Genomic DNA, 21,657 nt, shown 5'->3' with positions numbered 1-21,657 from the left:
ACTGCAGGGTCGGTGGTTCGATCCTCAGCTCTGCCTGTTCGCAGTTTGTCTTTGCTACAATTTGTGTTGTCCGTCTGAATTTATAAATGCTTCGATAACGTTATATTAATGCAGTGCATTTAAATTAAATGCAGATCTGAGCAGTTCAGGTGGTCAATCATTTTCTTCCAACTTTTATAAATAACTACATCCAAGTATTGGGCTATTAACACCATTAACCAGGAAATGTGCTAGAACCCAGTTTTGGAAGTTGTTGCTATTGAGTTCACAATTTACACTTGATGGATTACACTATGTATTAGTCATTCGGTGCTTTTAAAATAACTTCTTACCTTATGTACAAACCATTTTTGCTGCCTTACAACAAATACAACCTGTAAGCAGTTGGACTCATTGGTTTTTAAGTCCTTCCGAAAAAGGCAATAATGAGACGAACAAATGAAAACACTAAACAACGTGTTTATTTTATTTTGTGCTTAACTGTTTATGACCTGGGTCTCTCCTTCCTGCCTTTGTAGAGAGCCAGCAGGGACACATTAGCCTCCTTGACCACCTTAAAACAAACTCCAGGAATGTCACCAACAGCGTGACCTTTACGTCCAAATCCTGCCACCAGAACCTCATTGTTTTCCTGCAAGAAGAGAGACGAAAGTCAGCCAACAAATCTACATATAGTCAGATGTTTTTTTTTGGGGGGGGGAGACCATTTTAGTACCTGCAGATACTACAGACTTCAAGGCGTAGCAATACACTGGCATAAACCTGCGACATTATAAGCATCCAAGTATTTTATCTTCCTGACCTGAAAATACAAATAGTAACATGTGGTATGATTTTAGCTTACTTTTTCTGCTGCAGATTTCACAGATTAACCATGTGTAACTGGCTCAATCACAACTGCTTGTTTGGATTTTATTCCAGGATGTATACAGGACAGCTGTTTACCTCGATGAAGTTGAGGCAACCGTCGTTGGGGACGAATGCTGTGATCTTCTTGCCATTCTTGATGAGCTGAACTCTCACACACTTCCTGATGGCAGAGTTGGGCTGCTTAGCCTCAACACCACTGCAGACAGAACACAAAACACTTGAAAAAAACTTGAAACTCAAAATAAAACCAGTTGATAATTACCCAAAAGTTAATGTCAGGAGCTGTTTGACTGAGCTTAAGAATTGATATAAAACTTGAGAACTAAACAGTTTATATAGACTATAAATACTTTGTTGATCCAAGCTAGGAAACTGCAGTTTAACCAGCAGCATTACAAGATACAGCAAAAGAGTAATAAAAAAACATACCTAAAAAGCGGTCTAATTATAGTGCAAACGTAAACATAATATAAAAGGTGCATTGGACAGATTATGAGAAATTGAGAGCGATAAAGACTGCCGTTTCTCCCACTGGCATTCCCAAAAGAAGAACCGTGTCAACGTGCCCTAAGTAACTATAGTTTGAAACATCCAGTGTGACGATTTGAATCAAGCTCTCTAGTTAAGAAGCCTTTAAACTGGACCATGATACTTTTTTTCCCTGAGGAGCTGTCCTGTCTTTGTAACCAGGACCAATATTCTAAGGTCAGCCATCAGTCCAGCGGTTTACTTTTCAGCAGGTCTTGTGGAACTCACACTTTCTCAAGGACGATGCCCTTGGCGTGGGAGGCTCCTCCGAAGGGGTTAGCCTTCAGAGCTGTGCCCAGATGAGCCTTCTTGTACTGTTTATCGTGCCATTTCTGCTCACGACGGTGATTACGGAGCTTCCTGGCTGTGCTCAGACCACGACACTTTCCTGGAAGGCAAAGACCAGAACTAAAATATTTTAGAGCCAAAGTAGAACCAGTATTGCCATTTTAAATTGTAAATGTCTCAAACACGCTGCTGCTGCTGCAAAAAAAAAAGTATGATAATTTACAGAAAATGCTTTCCTATTTTGTGGCAGCAGCATACTATTAAAGAGTTGAGAAATGTGGATTATAATTGTTTGAGTTATCACCATAACAGTTCTAAGAACAAAAAACACTCTGCTTTGATTAGAAATGTACATCAAACTCAAAAGCCAAGATAATTTATTAGCCTTTAAAAAAAAGGTACACACACACAACACACTTTTTCCACATTTTATTACGTTACAGCCTTATTCCAAATTGTATTAAATTAATCTCTGTCCTCAAAATTCTACACATGAAAGAGGAGAAAACACTAGCACAAGTGTTTTAACTCTGAACTCTGAGTTGATCTACTCTGAGATAGGGAACTCTGAGTTTTTCGGTTTCACTGCTGCAGCAGAAAAAGAGAGGGTGACGGCGTGGGAGAACATTGCTGCTCGGGTCAGTGCGTAAGTTTAAATGTAGTCCTGTTGCAATCACAGTAATATCACAGGGGGAACTGCTTGAGTGGTAGTCCATTAATTTATTTAATTTAAGTGCATTCCCACGGAGGAGAAGCACACTTGGCAGCAGCTTAAGATGAAACATAAAAACATACAGGTATTCAAACAGGTAAAACATCGGCAAAATCTCATGGTGACGCCTCATTTTGAGCATGTTTTACATGGTATTTACAAGTAAATATTACCGTAAGTGGCTGTTTTTTATACAACATATAAATGTTGTATAAAAAACTCCCATTTGCCAAAAAACGCAGCGCAACACACAATATCTGCTGTGATATGAGAGCATTACTGGTTGTTAATGTTGGAAATGTAAGGAGAGGTGAGATGGACTGTGACATGAAACGGTGTTGTGCCGTATTCAGCACCCCTGCCGTGAAATGCACCCCCTCGCATTACAGGTGATATTCTGGATCAGAAGGCTGTTGTTTCCACCTATAGGAGTAGTTTATATACCGGTAAACCAACTAAAAGCACACACTTTTGAACCTATGAATTGCAAGAAAAGCTGGGATTATATTTAGGAAACGCTGAGTCAAATACATTCAACTTGCTCAAAAGATCCATTTCATTCATTTTGTAATTATGGCTGCAGTATATTAAGGACGCCTATGCGCGGTCTGATAATCATCCCGACGAATATTTAATTCTCCTTGCGGTAATGCGTCACCTTCATCCACGGGATCGTTATCAAAAGGACATGCCATGGTAGTGAAATAGTCACCACCTAATATAACTTCTATATAGGCCTACTGAATAATTTTTTATATATTGTATACAAAAACTCCCGTTTGCAAAAAAACGCAGCGCAACACACAATATCTGCTGTGATATGAAACGGTACCGCTCAAAAAGAGAATTGCCTGTAAATGCAAGAACATCTATAATCAATAGTTTGATAATCATCTCCCGACGAATATATAATTCTCTGTGCAGTAATTCTGCACCTTCATCCACGGGATCGTTATCAAAAGGACACGCCATGGTAGTGAAATAGTTGCGACCTAATATAACTTCTAATGTCTGATTTTTGCAGTGATTTTCTGAAAAAACAGACGGAACTATACTACGCCAAAACTCGCCCGCTGACTGAATGAATGAGGAAATCAAACACCGTGTGTGGCTGAAAGAGGGCGGAGACAGAGAGAAACTCAAGGTTTTCTGAGAAAAACCTGGTCCCGACCAGGTTAGTTTCAGAGAGCATGTTACCATGGTAACTGACCGAGAGGTTAAGTTACCTCTCTTTGTGAAACAGGCTAGAGTTACCCCTCTGTCTCTGGTTTGAGTTACCTCCCTTTGTGAAACGGAAAACTCAGAGTTTCCCTCATTTCAGGGTTAACAGACTCAGAGTTTTCACTAATCCTGCTTTGTGAAACAGGCCCCAGATGTTGTTCACATGTTGTTCAGAAGTTGTTTAGATGTTGTTCAGGGGCCTGTTTCACAAAGCAGGTTCAAAAAACTCTGAGTCTAACCCGGAACTCTGAGTTGATCTACTCTGAGATAGGAAACTCTGAGTTTTCGGTTCCAGAACAGCAGATTTGCGTTAGGTTGATCAACTCAGAGTAGTTTGACCTGGAGTTAAGCGCGTGCACCACAAGTAAAAAAAGACAGCATCAATGGAGCCCTGATTCGACGAGTCACCATGGCAACGGGGAAGCGACGGGCTACGCTACAACTGGAAATGGAAATATTAATGCGCTCATACGGTGAGTTTGAGCAGGTTTACACCGCTGCAGCAGCAAAAGAGAGGGAGACGGTGCGGGAGAACATTGCGGCTCGGGTCAGTGCGTAAGTTTAAATGTAGTCCTGTTGCAATCACAGTAATATCACAGGGGGAACTGCATGAGTGGGAGCCTATTAGTTTATTTCATTTAAGTGCAACCCCGCGGGGGCGAAGCGCAGCTTAAGATGAAACATAAAAACATTTTTCAAACAGGTAAAACCTCAGCACAGTCTCATGGTGACGCCTCATTTTGAGCATGTTTTACATCGTAAAGTAAATATTACCGTAAGTGGCTGTTTTTTATACAACATATCAATGTTGTATAAAAAACTCCCATTTGCAAAAAAAACGCAGCGCAACACACAATATCTGCTGTGATATGAGAGCATTACTGGTTGTTAATGTTGGAAATGTAAGGAGGGATGAGATGGACTGTGACATGAAACGGTGTTGTGCGTATTCAGCCCCCTCGCATTATAGGTGATATTCTGGATCAGAAGGCTATATAGGAGTAGTTTATATACCGGTAACCCAACTAAAAGCACACACTTTTGAACCTATGAATTGCAAGAAAAGCTGGAATTATATTTAGAAACGCTGAGTCAAATACATTCAACTTGCTCAAAAGATCCATTTCATTAATTTTGTAATTATGGTTGCAGTATATTAAGGACGTCTATGCGCGGTCTGATAATCATCTCCCGACCAATATTTAATTCTCTTTGCGAAATGCGTCACCTTCATCCACGGGATCGTTATCAAAATGACACGCCATGGTAGTGTAAATATTCACCACCTAATATAACTTCTAATGTAGGCCTACTGAATGACTTTTATACGTTGTATACAAAAACTCCCGTTTGCAAAAAAACGCAGCGCAACACACAATATCTGCTGTGATATGAAACGGTACCGCTCAAAAAGAGAATTGCCTGGAAATGCAAGAACATCTATAATCAATAGTCTGATAATCATCTCCCGAGCGAATATTTAATTCTCTGCGCAGTAATGCTGCAGCTTCATCCACGGGATTGTTATCATAAGGACACGCCATGGTAGTGAAATAGTCGCCACCTAATATAACTTTTAATGACTGATGTTTGCAGTGATTTTCTGAAAAAACAGACGGAACTATACTACGCCAAAACTCGCGTGCTGACTGAATGAATGAGGAAATCAAACACCGTGTGTGGCTGAAAGAGGGCGGAGACAGAGAGAAACTCAAGGTTTTCTGAGAAAAACCTGGTCCCGACCAGGTTAGTTTCAGAGAGCATGTTACCATGGTAACTGACCGAGAGGTTAAGTTACCTCTCTTTGTGAAACAGGCTTGAGTTACCCCTCTGTCTCTGGTTTGAGTTACCTCCCTTTGTGAAACGGAAAACTCTGAGTTTCCCTCATTTCAGGGTTAACAGACTCAGAGTTTTCACTAAACCTGCTTTGTGAAACAGGCCCCAGATGTTGTTTAGATGTTGTTCAGTTGTTGTTCAGATCTTCTTTAGATGTTGTTCACATGTTGTTCAGATGTTGTTCAGTTGTTGTTTGTTCAGTTGTTCAGATGTTGTTGTTGTTCAGTTGTTCACATGTTGTTCAGATGTTGTCCACATTTTGTTCAGATGTTGTTTAGATGTTGTTCAGTTGTTGTTTAGATGTTGTTCAGTTGTTGTTTAGATGTTGTTGTTGTTCAGTTGTTCAGATGTACTTCTGGGGTCCGTTTCACAAAGCAAGTTCAACAAACTCTGAGTCTAACCCTGAACTCTGAGTTGATCTACTCTGAGATAGGAAACTCTGAGTTTTCGGTTTCAGAACAGCTGATTTGCATTAGGTTTACCTGGAGTTAAGCGCGTGCACCACAAGTAAAAAAAGACAGCATCAATGGAGCCCTGATTCGACGAGTCACCAAGGCAACGGGGAAGCAGAGGGCTACGCTACAACTGCAACTGTAATTATTAATGCGCCCATACGGGAGTTTGAGCAGGTTTTTCGCCGAAAGTGTAACACCGCTGCAGCAGCTAAAGAGAGGGAGACGGCGTGGGAGAACAGTGTGTAAGTTTAAATGTAGTCCTGTTGCAATCACAATAATATAACAGGGGAAACTGCTTGGGTGGTGAAGAATTAATAATCATGTGTTATCGTGTGTATTAGTAATGATTAATAAGATGTGATAAGTGTGATTATTAGGTATGATCATTTAAAAGTGTGATAGTGATTATTAGTCCAAGCTCAAACTTTTCTGCTTCCAGCAAAGCACACAAACCTTTGACTCAAGCTTTTTTCTGCTCTTTCTGCACAGGAACAAGTCAAGGTCACAAAGACAATGGACTAGTCAGCTTTCACACATGCATCTGGCAGATAGCGGAGATTTAGGAGAATTGCTGTCCGTGCTGTGCTTCCTTCACAGATAAAGAAGAAGACTCCTGTGGACACAGAGGGTACCCCTACGCGTGGGGGTAGAAGATGGAGGTGTCGTGACGGCTGCTTCTAAAATACACATATATGCACGCACAAGTGGACACATAACCACGCCTTTGTAACAGGCATAAATGCTGGAGTTTTTAAAATAGATATCAGAACTTCTTCACTCTGATCACGGGTACTGTGTTGCACACAGATGCTCTAGATAGAGAATAGAACATTTCTCCGGACTTCTGTATCATCCGATTTCCCTCCTGCTAATAAATGCCTGCTGGCGCACAAAACTACCACCGACTCTGCTGACTCCAGAAAGCCTCCTGTAGAATTTGAATTACGCAATATATACTCTGTGAGGTCCTTCTGATTTGACTAACGTATTGTGTGTAAAATTCCTAGTTGAGTTCTTTTTCCTGGAATGTATTGTATCTGGACACAATACTTTGCCCGTAGATGCGATATATCCCAATTAGTCCTTCTGCTGACAACATAAACCAGCTGGTGGAGATAAATTGGTCAGGATTGTCGCTCGGACAAACCAGTTTAAGAGGCGTACCAGCAATGGGAACAGGAGACGGCGTGATTATTGTAGCAGCGATGGAAGGAGTTGAAGCATGATCCACGGTTGTGTTCAACGTGCCTCTCACAGTCATGACCGCAGTGTTTGTCACGTCCTTAGGTGCGGTGATCATCTCAGCACCAGGGACGGTAGACGATGGCTCGGACAGAGGATCCTCGGTCACATTGAAGAATTAATGATCAATGAGTGAAGTATAGTAATCATGTGTTAGCGTGTGTAATAAAACGCAATAAGTAAAATCATTTAAGAATGTGATAGTATGTGCCTCTGCTATTATTTGACCAGGCTCAAGCTTTTCTGCTTTCTCCAAAAGCACAGGAACTTTTGGCAGTCAGTCAAGGTCACAAAGACAATGAAATAGCCAGCTTGCACAAACGCAAGTGGCAACTAGGTTGAGATTAGGGAAATTGCTGTACGTGCTGTGCTTCCTTCACAGATAAAGAATAAGACTCCTGCTATACAGAGGATACTCCGACGCGCAGGGAGGAAGATGGAGGCTGGAGGAACGGCTACTTCTGAAATAAATCACGGGTACTGTGTTGCACACAGTTACTCTAGATAGAGAATAGAACATTTCTCCAGACGTCTGTATCATCCGATGTCCATCTACTAATAAATGCCTGCTGGCGCACTAAACTACCAGTGACTCTGCTGACTCCAGAAAGCCTCCTGTAGAATTTGAATTACGCAATATATACTCTGTGAGGTCCTTCTGATTTGACTAAAGTATTGTGTGTAAAATTCCTACAGAGAAACTTGGTGAGCCCGGACGTGATTCTAACAAGGAGGCTCAGGTAAAAGGAGCTGCAGAGGTTGGACCAGTGACCAAGCGGAGTCACTGGGTACCTCCTGGAACCGTCTGAACTTCTCCACAAGTGCGCCCATCACTGACAAAAGGTAAGCAGTCACCTATTCTTCTTAAGAAGTAAAGACTGTGATTCGGCCTATAATCTAAATTGGTGGAGAAAGTCAGTATGTTTCCTAGAGGTTAATTCGATCCAAATTTAGCCGGTGGACTGACGATTTGAAAAAAGGCCTGGTAAACTGATTTGGAATCAGTATAAGAGTAAAAGGTAAAGGAGTGTTGGGATCTTAAATCCCGACAGGTCCTAGGCGCATAAACGGTGCTCAGTAAGACGTTCATGGAACGCAGAAAGGCCGGAGGCTGTAGAGACCCTCGAATATACATTAGGCATTAAGGACTAAAAGCACCACAGGGGGATAGCCCCTAGATGAGCCTAGAAAGCCACCGTAGGTCTGGGACCTAAAGGTTCTGGGAACCAAAGAAAAACTGTAGGTCTGGGACCTAAGGTTCTGGGATTGGTGAGGGGGTTGGGACCTAAGGTTCTGGGAACCAAAGTATAAGAAATACCTAAAAGTTGTGTTTATTTGTAGGATTGTTGTGTGGGAGGTTTCGAGGATAATAGAGAACACAAACAGATAAAAGTTTGAGTAGGTTTCAGTAGAAGGTTGTTGCAGACATCACAGAAAAGCCTGATGATTAAACTCACCACTGGTCTTCTCTTATCTGGGGGTACATAAATAACGGGGCTGTGACACTCGGCTTTTGGTCATTAAAACTGGTGATTCATCGTCTCACTCCGCTCTATCACGGTAGAGTAGAAGCTTGAGTGAGGGGAGGATACTGACCGGATAGAAGAAGAATTCATTTATTTATCCCGCACGGGGAAATTGAATTTTTTCACTCTTATTATTATACATGTTACACACACAGGCCCCAAATACACACATGCACAAACAGGACCTATACATGCAATTAAGGAGAGATGTTAGAGCGAGGGGGCTGCCAGTGACCGGCGCCCCGAGCAATTGGGGGTTCGGTGCCTTGCTCATCAGCACCTCGGCAGGGCTCAGGAGATGAACTGGCACCTCTCCAGCCACCAGTCCACGCTCCATACATAGTCCACACAGGGACTTGAACCAGCGACCCTACGGTTCCCAGCCAAGTCACTATGGACTGAGCTAATGCCGCCCGGATAACGAGTGTGTGTGAATAAAGAATAAATAAATACCTGTGAATAGTACTTTAACAGCTGAAATAACTATGGCAGGCCCTGTAGCGTCCCCGGCTGATTGATCGTCGGACTCTTTAACTGATGGTTCACAAGTGTTTATTTTTGGGCAAAATAGATGATACAGTTGCTCCATTAAATCTTTTGACACCTTGAAGACTCTGAACACAACGTGAACACACAGTGAACACACCGTAAGAGCTATGGAATAAAACAAAAATAATATGTTACCATCTATGTAATATCATGTTCATCAATATCAAAACAGTGTGTTTTTAACCTTTTACAGAAAATGAATTGTCATTTACAATCATGAAGTATCCTTTTAACCTATTTTATCTTAAGTACAAACTCAGAAGAGAGTCCAATAAACAAACATATTTAACTTAAAAAATGATATTATAACTGTCAGTTTGAAGCTTTAACTTCCAAAGATTGTTAATGCACACAAAAAATAATGCTGTATTTATTAAATACTAGCAAGCAGTGTAATGAAATAATTGTCTCCTTCAAAAAGACAGATGCTCTGAATCGCTCCAAAACAGCGTTGCTTAAAATAGACTTGTATAAAACGATGAGCACTGAGCATTAAGCACCACATTAAAACAAAATGATGACAAACCTTGTGCCCTTATCAGCCAGGTGCTAAACAAACTTGTCGGTTTACATTTCCTTAAGTTTTTGCACTTTTGATAGACCCGTTTGCAATACACTTAACTTCCTGTAAAGTTGTTCTTTTTTTCCCCTCTTTTCCGGTTACACTCTATCAAAATAAAAGCACAAGCCTAAAAACAGGAAGTAACGGTAAAAAATAAACACATTTTAAGAGATTTCTCATGAAAATGCAACTACACATTTTGGGAATATGATGTGCTATATTAAAGGTAATTTACAGGCCCAGGATTAGGTTGGGATGAATACTGGCAGCGAGTAGTAGGACAGGCCATTTCCGGAAGGCCTACTTACGGTCAGGATAAAAAGAAACATAAGTCTAGATTGACAGATTTGAAGGAATATTTAAAGACGTGTAAACGATGGGGTGAGGGCGACCCAGAGAATATGGTTAGATAATTCAGTTAGAGGAGGACAGAGCACGTGAAGAAGTAGTGGGCAACAGAAAAAATGGTCTGAGTAGGTTGTGGCATAAGAGAAAGAAGGAGGAGAAGGAATAGGAGAAGAGAGAGGAGCGAAGACCAGATTTGCATATGGCCGGAACGGCAGCTGAGGTAGACAGAAGAGGAGAGACAGTGGGTGGAGGAAAAACAGCAGGAGAAGGAGAGACAGCGTCAGAAAGGAGCGCGATATGAGGAAGGGAGGGTGCATGAGAGGGCACAACAGAAAGGAGGGGCTTTCGGAGAGCAACTAGAGGAAGAGACAGTGGGAGCAACAGGGGGAGTAACAAGGCTGCCCTTCAATGAAAAAACACCTACTAACAGCCAAAGACACCAAGCAGGAAAACCCAAACCTGAGACTGACTTAACTGACTCAGACCACTCTGACTATGACTGTAGAAGCCGGAAAAGCGACAAACACCGGATAAAGAGAGAGAGGGATTTAAAAACAAACACGTAAATCTAAAAAATCAGTATGATGAGTTCAGGCTCAGAGGGGGAGGAAGAGGAGATACTATGGTCAGAATGTGGAAGCGGAGGACCAGGAACTAAGACTGGACGAGACATAGAGGATGAGGGAGTATATATGCAGGAATTAGTAGAGATGCAAGAATAAGTGGAAAAGAATCGAAGAGAATTAGAAAATGAGTTACGACTTCTGGCACAGCATGGAGCAGACAGACCAGTAGTGTTTAGAACACGTGGTAAAAGGTCTCACATGATGCCTCTAGTACGCTCAAAAGGGACAGGACCACCGATATACAAACCATTAAGTTTAGCAGACAAGGAACATATGAATGCACAACTACCACCACTTAGTGACGGAGCTGGAATATGGTTACAGATATTAGCTGGTCTAACCGTAGGCACAGAGCTCACCATGAATGAATGAATTAATTTTATTTTCGGTTATACATCAGATGTTAAATAAAATGACCTAATATTTTGACAATTTCAACCTAAAAAAAAGGATTGGGCTGAAGCAACTTGCTTTTATTAGCCCACCCTAACATCACAGTTCTAACTTTTTAAACAAAACATATTTACTTATGATTAAACATATATTTGATTCAAAGTATATTTACTTATACCTAAATAAATTAAATCATTTACTTACTTCATATACATTTGAACATATTATACATATAAACATACATACACATACAAAGCAAAAATCAAAATCTGCAAAATCAAAATTCATATTTGCTTAAAAAAGCTTTACTTTTTTCTCTTTTCCATGTACCGTAATTTCCGGACTATAAGCCGCTACTTTTTCCCCTCGTTCTGGTCCCTGAGGCTTATACAACGGTGCGGCTTTTCTACGGCTTACGGTAACCAGGGGCGCGCACTACCGAGGATGCGCGAGACCGAGGCAGACATCTGGCGCCAGGTAACGAGAGCAAAACAAAGAGTAGGAGAGCTTCAGCGACAGTTTGCGTGAAGGAAGTGCTCATGCAAACACCCTCAACATGGAAAACAAACGGAGAAGTGAATATGATGCTGCTTTTAAGTTAAAGGCAATCGATCTGGCTGTCAAAGAAGGAAATAGAGCTGCTGCACGTACCCTTGACATCAATGAATGGCTGGTTATTTTGATAACATAAACGGCCGCGGGACTGCACTTTTACTGCCGTGTTACAGGCGAGCACTTTGTATTACTTTGCACCGTTGTATTATTTGTACTCTGCACAAATGCTGTTCGCCATGTCAAAGATGTGAAAGTTTGATTGAATGATTGAAAGATTTATTGTTAATAAATGGGACGCTTTGCGTTCCCAAACAGTCATCTCTGTCCCGACAATCCCCTCCGTGGTAGCAGGAACCCCTATATACTACGGTAATTACACATCAAAACGCCTGCGGTTTATAGTCGGCTTATATATGGAGCAATCTGTATTTTCCCCTAAATTTAGCTGGTGAGGCTTATAGTCAGGTGCGCTTTATAGTCCGGAAATTACGGTATTCAATAATCAAAATGAATAACATTTCCCTTTTTTTTATTTATTTATTTATTTTTCTCTTTTCCAATTATAACATTTATACATATGCTTTAATTATTTCAAATTTCAAGGTCTTTTTAAATATCGGTCGTGTTGTAATTACTTTCAGTTTATCATTAAGGTCATTCCACATTTTTACACCAATAACGGACACGCATCTTTGTCTAATGTTAGTTCTTGCTTTACTTGTTTCAAATCAAAGCAATCCTCTTAAATTATAGCAATTGTTTCTTAATTTAAATAAAGATTGAATACCTGTAGGAAGATCTTTTTTTACAGCTCTGAATAAGATTTCAAGTATTTTTAGCTTGACTATATCTGTAAAATTTTAAAATATTAGATTTTATGAAAAGCTCCTTAGTAGAGTCACGGTATCCCACCATAGGTGATGTGTGAGGATTAAGATTCAAGATTCAAGAAGCTTTATTTATCCTGAGGGAAATTATTGTGCAACAGTTTCAATACAATGATGGGAAAGGATCAGAGTAACAATAAGCTAACATAATCGAATCAAATAAAGCTAACATCAAATAAATCAAACAATAACTAAGCGTAGGTTTATACAATATACAACAATACGCACTGTGCAGTTTAGCAGCAGATTGAAATAAAATAAGTACAAACTAAATAAGTGATAAAGAGCGATAATTGAAATAGTGTTAAAAATGTAGCAGCATTTCATACAGAACTAAGAATTATTGGACAGAAATATGGATTAGGGACAACAGACCAAATAGATTTAGATGCAGGAAAGACTGACAGGAAAAGGTCAGGAACAATCGCGGGTCAGATCCACTGCAGGGATCAATGTTTAAAGCTGCAGTGGAAGCAGAAGAAACAATGCCACCGCAACCACAACTGGCCCCAGGTAACCAGTTGCCCCAAGGCACCTGGTATCCAGACCAATACTGCACACAGTACCCGTGATCATCATCCGATGTCCATCTTCTAATAAATGCTTGCTGGCGCACTAAACTACCAATGACTCTGCTGACTCCAGAAAGTCTCCTGTAGAATTTGAATTACGCAATATATACTCTGTGAGGTCCTTCTGATTTGACTAAAGTATTGTGTGTAAAATTCCTACCTTCCTTTGTTGTGTACCAGCCCGATTGGGGCTGGTAGCAGATAGGACCAAAGCATGGGGCACCGCACACCACGAGGCATGCGGGACATATCTCGCCGTTCTCGTTCACCTCACATGCTGAGACTGTGCCATTGTCAATTTCCAGAGGTTCACATACCCCCCTCGAGTCACACAGGGGCGCCCTGTAGTTTGCGAGGATGTCGCATACCATGGCCCTGTCCAGCCACTGGAAGAGTCTACGAAGGGCATGTACCAGCGGGAGAGCATGACGGGATTCTCGGGATGTAGGCACTGGTTCTCCCAGATGTACGTATCTTACGTCTTCCGAGGTGGAGTATCACCCTGTGATCTAGGGAGTCGAGAGACACACCAAGGTTTCTGGTCACAGGAGCTGGTGTTGAATTACGAACATGGCCTAGGGTTTCGCCAGCACTTGCGGTCAACGGAGAGTGTTGAGTATACATGGGGTAGATTCCAGGAAGAAATATAGCTTCCAGTATCAGACAGACAGAGTGTGGACACGAGGTGGCGATAACTGTAGCCATATTTGCACGGTTTATTTTCATTTCAGTTTCCTCAAGCTTTGTTTGCTATATCAGCTCCCTTTCCACATTGCACAAAGCATTGTGATCAAGGCAATGTTGATTAATACAGCAAGTACACTAGCAGTCAGACATAGTGCAGAGGTGCGTACCGAGGCATAACTCCATGGTCTTCTTATTTCCTTTGATCAGTGAACTCAGTTAGGAGAGTATATTACTCAGATTCCCGAGTGAATCGTTCATCGCGCTCAGTCAATCAGACGTGATTTGAAGGTGCATGTCGGACGATGTTAGGCTGGCTATGGGATTCTGGTCCATGTCATGTCAATATAGTTACGCGAGGATCCTTTGTGTACAGGTAGTAACCCGGAGTGGGCTGATGTGAATAGGGCTGCTACGATCCCAAAGTGAGCGGTTTCAGGTCGCACAGGATCTTAACACGCGTAGCACCGTGGTTGACATTGATTATCATTTTAACTAGGATTTCATTGTGCGATTCTGCGCTGCTTGAGATTGCAACTGGGTATCCTGTGCCTCCTTGGGGCCATCCATTATTTGCGTAGTCTCCCAACCTCATGCAGAAACTGGAGCCTCTTATACACTCGACCGTTTTCGATATCAAATGCATTATCTCAAGGGTATACGACCCCTGGGGTGGGTCTTGGGGAGAGGGAAATTTGGTGTGATTCATCATCACGGCCTTGCTGGAAAGCCAGTCTTCTTCCGCTCTTGTGAGTATGGGTGTCCCGAACCAGCGACTCAGGTCCAATATAATCTTGAGAACATAGCCCCTCGATTCACTGGTGAACACCAATGGCACTTGTACCCTAGCGCGATGCACATTCATGCTAATGTGGCTGTAGCAACCTTTTATACTCGTAGTTTTTTGTTCCCTCTGTAAACCCAACACAGTCTCACACCCAACACGTCAAAAACTGACGCTTGGTCAAGGGCCTTTGGTGTTAGTTACTCACTAAAAAGGTCTCCTTAAACGTACAAACCCGACGCAGGGGGCTTTCAACTCATTCCAATGTAAGCCCATCCGCGGCGATATTTGAAGCTCAGGGCGAGTGCCGCTGCCGTCCATTCATTCATTATTAACCCGACCACAGCACACCCAGACGCTGTGAGAATCTGTCCCATTGGCTATCCCGGAAATATTCACCTTACTATCAGTTTTTACGTTAACGGCGATTTTACAATGATATCTGCGACATTTCTCAACACAAAACACAAGTGTACCCTTGTTGATCACACACAAGAGACGGGTTAATTGTATGGGCATTAACTTTCTTGTTTTCCCCTTCGTTTTTGAGAAACAAGGAGTTTTTTCTCCGTTTTTGATGAATTAAGTCACTACACTACCCATGATCCTCAGCGGCAGTTGCTCCAGACACGACGCATGTCAGCGTTGCTGGACAAAACCGCTTTTACACAATTTATTTTAAAATGAAATAGAATATGAACGTGAATAGATTGAAAATTATTGATAAATAAGGCAGTTACTCAAAACATCAACGTTTAGCTTCAGCTTGACCCGGAAGTATTCACCTTACTGTCACTTATTATGTTAATGATGATTTTACAATTATATCTGCGATATTTCTAAACACAAAACACCATTATGTCCTTTTTAATTACACACAATTGACGGGTCAATAGTATTGGCGTGTTTCCCCCTTTTATTCTGAGAAACAAAGAGTTTTTCCACCGTTTTGGATAGCTGAGGTCACTACACTACACACAATCCTCTGCGGACGCCAGTCCACTTGCTTGACAACATTTTTTTAGACAATTTATTTCAAAATGAAACAGAATGTGAACCAATAAGTAATTAATAATTATACTGGTGTCTGGAAATATCAACATTTAAATTTAGCTCGCTGTAAGCGATGGGTCACCAGCTCTCAAGCTCTGTGATTGGATGTTTTAGTCTTGATGTCGGAACTCTCAGGAGGATCCTTAATTGACCCGCGCCAGACCCAGGTAAGTTTTAACAAATTCTCTGGATCGTTATAATGTCGACAAAAATACAAGCATAACCACAATGAAATATCTCCAAAGAGCAGTTTTTGTAAGAGACAAAGAGAGAAACATCAAGAGAACCTCTGTATCATTTTTTTTTTCTGTAGCAAGTGTTTTCATTTGAAAGCCTCTTGCTTGGCTAGCTAGCTCATTACAGTAGCCTACAATGTCATACCCAAACCCAAATACTTATTATTATTGTTATATATGTAATTTGATATTAAGTTGATTTAAAAAAAAATGTAAATATAAAGTCTAAACACTTATATATAGACACTTGACTAATTATGTTGTCACCATGTTTTTTTTTAGCTTAATTGAGGATACCAGTAGTGTCCTTGCCACTCGCAGGCCTTACTCCATACAGTACACCCAGTGCACTGTATGGCATACATTGCAGTTAGTCTACAGTACATGTGATATCAGCATTTGATGATTTCTTATTGATTTTATGCTCCTTATATTGTCTGTTAAAGCACATTACAGAATTGCATGTGAATTGAGCACAGTTTAAAAAGTTGAATTAAATATTCTACAGGTTTTTATCAGAAGTCATAGATTGACCCATATATTCAGAGTTATACAGCAATTACCTTGACCCTTCCGTGACCTGCAATCATACTCTAAGCATATGGCAATGTGTGCCACTGACAGAATCACAGCACACCAGGTAACATTGGGATTAAGGTACTGATAAAAAAAAAGTGCAGCTGGAAGACAGATTGCGTAAATTTTGTACTGTCTACGTGCAACTGATTTGTGCACTAATAAGGACAAAAATTGACTTGTGGGTGTAGTAAAGCATACTGTTGTCAGGAACGACATGGTGTCAGAGTTGCTTATCCCCCATCTGAGATACATAAATAACTATTGAAGATGCATACTGAAGTATTTTCGGAACGTTGTGTTTAAGTGTCTTATAGTCCTTCTGTAGAAATGTATTAGACATGTAGATAATATAAATGACATGTCATTCAGCAGATATTATTTAGTGCTGCTGGTAATTTGTAAATGTTACCATAAGCTCTTTTTAAGGATATCATATAAAGATATGATGTTCATCTGTGACTATAATTTTCTACACAAATCAACTTACTTATACACTGAATGTTTTCCAGATAGATTATCTAGATAGACTGACATATTTCCCAAATGAATTGACTTAGTTCTGGTGTTAATTATTAAATTATAATATTCATAACCCCAATCGTCATTTGTGTTTGAATGTATGATAAAGTAATCAGACTTTAACCTGTGGAAGGTTACACACGTCATATGTCAAGTATTGACAGGATATTATATATTCTGTGACCCCAATTTAAACAGGACTATTATGCATGACCAAAAGCACATACTATATTTGTGTCTTTGATTGTAATCAACTGAAAGCAATCATTTCTAAGATACTATAAGATAAGACAAGATAAGAGGAACCTCAAACAACTTAAATAAATCCTCTGTTTCATTTTTATTTACAGAAAATGATAAGGCCAAAAAAAAAGCTCTGCCCCTTCTGCCAGGCCCCAAATTCCCTTGGGAGAAAGACTTGCTCGGAATGTGTCCGCCCATTTCCAGTTAATGAAAAGCTAACAAATAAACTGGGAAAGCTGAAGGACTGTGAATGGGCATCTTCTGTCAGGAATCACAGAAACTCCTGCAGGACCATAAAGTCCGCCCAGCTATCTGTGAGTTTTAATCACTGTAATTTAACAAGGGGTTTATCCCATCAGACAATAACATAATGATCGGTCTTACTTTTAGTGAATGTGAAACCACTATGAGAGCTGTAAAAAAACACGAGTTTTATCATTGATCAATATGCCTGTTACAGTTTGACTTAATTGCATGTATGAATTATTGAAATATTGTGACAGATTGTACAAAGCTTGGTTACTAAAGGCTGAGCAAAAAGTAGTTTAACATTATTTGCAAATTTGGGCAACACAGTCTCACTCCCAACGCGTCAAATACTGAAGATTGGTCAGGGCCTTTGGCGTTAGTTACAGACTAAAAAGGTCTCCTTAAACGTACAAACCCGACGCAGAGGGCTTTCAACTCATTCCAATGTAAGCCCGTCCGAGGCGATATTTGAAGCTTAGGGCTATCCTTTAACGTCCACATCTGAAGTTTTGGGCTCTCCTTAAACTTCCATATTTGAAGCTCATGGACGTCCTTAAATGCCCCCTGCGTCGGGTTTGAACGTAGGCAGGACGTATTCCTCTTTTCGCATGTGTCCATGGTGCATTGTGGGTCTATTTGATTACATCCTTTTTCATCGCTTGACACACGGACTATTAAAGGTGTCGTGGAAATTTTCTGCTCTTGATGAAGAATGAAATAATGAATTCGTGTCGGCCGACAAAGTTTTATTTTCTTTGCAAAGAAAAGGTCAATCGACATGCGCGCGGTTCGAATGAGGAAAGACAAGTGAGCAAAAGAAACGTTGAACATTTATACCTGACGAAAGCCCACCCCTGTGAATGTGTATTACATCCTTTGTCTTACTGTGGGGTTGACCAGCCCAGACATCCTGCCGTATAATTAACAGGTCTGATCAACACAGTTTCAGAATACACAAGGGTTGAATACATCATGAGACAGTGAGCAGTTGACTGTCTCTGAAACGTGAAATGCAATTACAAGGTCTAGACTTTAAAATACACAAATGAGTGAATAATAAAAAGAGGGATCTGATATCTTGGGGGGGGGACACCTTCTGTTCTGTCTGTCTGAAAGGCTTCTCAAGGAAGAAGGAATATTCAAATTTACCATTACATTTCCCCCTTTTGATTATTCATTAATCACAAATGAAGAGAATAAAACATAAACAAGAAATAAGAATAATAACATTTGCAAAATCAAAATAGATTAAATGAAATAATGATAAAGAAGTAAACCAAAAACAAAAATTAATAATAAAGATAATAATAATAATAATAATAATAATAATAATAATAAAAAGAAAGAAAGATAAAACATACTTTTTTTTTTTTTTTTTTTTTACAAGATGTCTTCATCAAAGTCAGAGTCTGGGCTGGGGTAGTGATGGGAATCAGGGACGTAGAATGAGGTTGAATTTTGATGGTCATTGTTGACATTCACATGAACATATGTAGAGGATTGGATCACCTTTTTGGTGAGTATGTTAGACAACCACTTCAACATGCAGGGAATTACGGTGCAGAGCAAAAAGAGAATAACTACAACTGGGGTAATTATTGTTAAAAACCATGATGCCCATCCTTGGCCCCAAAGTTGTAACCAGGAAAACCATGAGTCATTCACAACTTGTGGGGGTTGAATGGCATCTTGCATGTGCTTGATGATGTCGGTGATGTTCTCGTATTCATCAGGGACATAAAAACAACAAGAAACATTGAGCATTTTGCAAGTACCTCCTTTTTCAGCTAGTATGATATCAAGGGCAAGTCTGTGTTGAATAACTGCTGTTCTGATCGCAGACATTTCGGTATTTACTAGAGTAAAGGCTGCTTCGGTGTGGTTTGTTAAGGAGAGAACAGACCAGGCTATTCCATTAATTTTGTTCAGTGCTGCAGTTGTTCCACCTCCTAAAAATAGAGACCAGCCAATATTAGCGCCTGGGGAAGTCCAGGGATCCGCCAACACATAACCATCAAATTTGGTAGGGAAACCAATAGTATCTTGGTGAGTTTGAGAATGTATGGTAGATTGAATATTAATGGTAGGAGGTTTTTTATATAAGATTTCTGTGGAAGTTGTAACTACTGATGGGTGGCAACAACCAGACCACTGAGTTGGCAAATTGTGAAAAGCTTTCCTGCCGCAAGACCACATTATTCCCGGTTGGGATGAAAGTTGTTTAAATGGACAGGTAAATTTTGTTAGAGTGTTATTAGGCCATCTATAAGAACAATTATTTGATGCTGTAGTGTTTACAAATATTTTTGTTTGACAACTTGACTGACCTAGATAAGGGCCGGATGGTGATGCTGAACAAACGCAAGTCTCTGCATGTTGTAGAGGAACTTCAAATGCCATGTTAGTGGGAGTTGAATGTGAATCAGTACAGGTAATATTGGGGTGTGGAGTAATTGAAACATTACTCCTGATTTGTTGACCAGCAATTAATAACGTCATCATTCCCAGAGGGACAGTGCACTTACCATGCTCTTCTTTGCCCCAGGATTCTTTCATGTGACCTTGTAACACAACATTTGCTGTAAGGGGTTTTGCCTGCCATCTGGCTGCTAGAGCCTGACAAACCCAACAGTCACCAGGAATTTTCAACTCTTTTCTGTGTAATAGAGCTAGGGCACATGCGCTGTTGCCGGCACATTGTCTGAGGGCTTGTTGCACTGTGTCATCTTTGGAGTCAGTGGTGCTTAGATTGTCCGGATGATAATTGTCTTTCTCAGAGGTCGGTGGAATGGTCTTAACATCTGACAGTAAGTTAGGTGAGGTGTCATATGAGTGTGGTGGCTCATTGACTATAACTCTGAGTTGTTTATACATATCAGTGTTTGGATATTCAATTCCACACCAATATGTACCTGCATCAGTGGTTCTGACATCAGAGATGGTGATTTGGACTCCGTTGGAGCGTGGTATTTTTGTCATCGTGAAGCGGGGGTCTCCGTTTGGAGCAAGGTTGTCATTGGTGGCAGTTACCACCAGATGCCAATCACGCGGGCTGCAAGGGTCTTTGCATAGACATTTGTCATAATTGGCATAATATGCATGAACTTGTCCTGATCGCCAAATTTCAGGATAAACAGTGCAAGTGAATGTTGCATTTTGTCCTTTGGTCAGAGTGACAGTCTTGTCGGGTTTGTAGGTGTAAGCTTCTGTCAGCATCGCTGACCATGAAAGGAACAGGATCAGGTGGTGCATGATGCAGTTGAAAGAAAATGTCTGTGCCTCTAATGGGTGTTTGTTGAATTCACAGAGTTATCCCTCGTGTTGTCCTCTCGTTGTTCGTTCTCGCGCTGTCCGGGTTGACAGCTGAGTCCCTCTGTTGGTTCGGGAACCTTCCTGCAGTGGCTGGTGTGTATCCACGTTGTTCTTTCAGCAATCTTCACAGCGGTGTGTGTTGTCAGGAGTACTTGGAATGGACCTCGCCAGCGTTTGGAATTCCAATTTTTCCTTCTCAGGTCCTTTATCACCACCCAGTCACCCGGCTGGAAGTCATGGAGCGATGTGGAAGCTGGCAGTGGAAGGGCTGACTTCACCTGTGTTATGTGTTGCACAAATCATACATGATGACAAAACTTCTGCACATAAGCTGAAAACCAATAGCGGGTTATGGCATCCAACATTCCCCCTTTTGACACATGGTCCAATCCATGTGTCAACTTTGCAAAGTGAGGAAAGAAATGTTTAGGTAGACATGGTTTGTTTTCAGGCCCTTGCCACACTGCGTCTTTCTGTGTGGCACCGCATCGTTTCCTCAGCGTCTTTTCCTATGGTGTGGCAAAGGTCTGTAATGCTTCGAGGGAGCTGGGTATGGAGGCTGGAGTTGAAACAAACAAAGAATTAAGGATAATGGGTTGGAGTGCTGCTCTTTTTGCAGCAGTATCAGCTCTTGCGTTTCCTAGGGAGATGGGGTCAGAGTTGTTAGTATGAGCAAGACATTTACAAACAGCAATTGAGGTTGGGAGCAAAATGGCATCTAGAAGAGCTGCAACTTTGTCATGATTGAGAATGGGTTTTCCGTCAGATTTTAAGAATTGTCTGTGTTTCCACAGAGTGCCGAAATCGTGTACAACACCAAATGCATAT

At 40.9% G+C, this 21,657-nt stretch overlaps 1 protein-coding gene across 1 annotated transcript; it reads right to left on the bottom strand.

The window, feature by feature from the left end:
* Positions 1–448: 448 nt before the first annotated feature.
* Positions 449–13,541, bottom strand: LOC310966217 (small ribosomal subunit protein uS12-like; the record flags this gene model as incomplete). The annotated part of the gene is made up of 4 exons (XM_083940072.1): positions 449–631; positions 946–1,066; positions 1,627–1,786; positions 13,331–13,541. The coding sequence occupies 4 exons, from the start codon at positions 13,539–13,541 to the stop codon at positions 485–487; spliced, it is 639 nt and encodes a 212-aa protein (XP_083796198.1). The 3' UTR covers positions 449–484.
* Positions 13,542–21,657: the final 8,116 nt, after the last annotated feature.

The sequence above is a fragment of the Echiichthys vipera genome, assembly GCF_963691815.1.
Source record: "Echiichthys vipera genome assembly, chromosome: Y".
Lineage (NCBI taxonomy): Eukaryota > Metazoa > Chordata > Actinopteri > Perciformes > Trachinidae > Echiichthys > Echiichthys vipera.
This window is presented reverse-complemented; position numbering and strand designations above follow the sequence as displayed.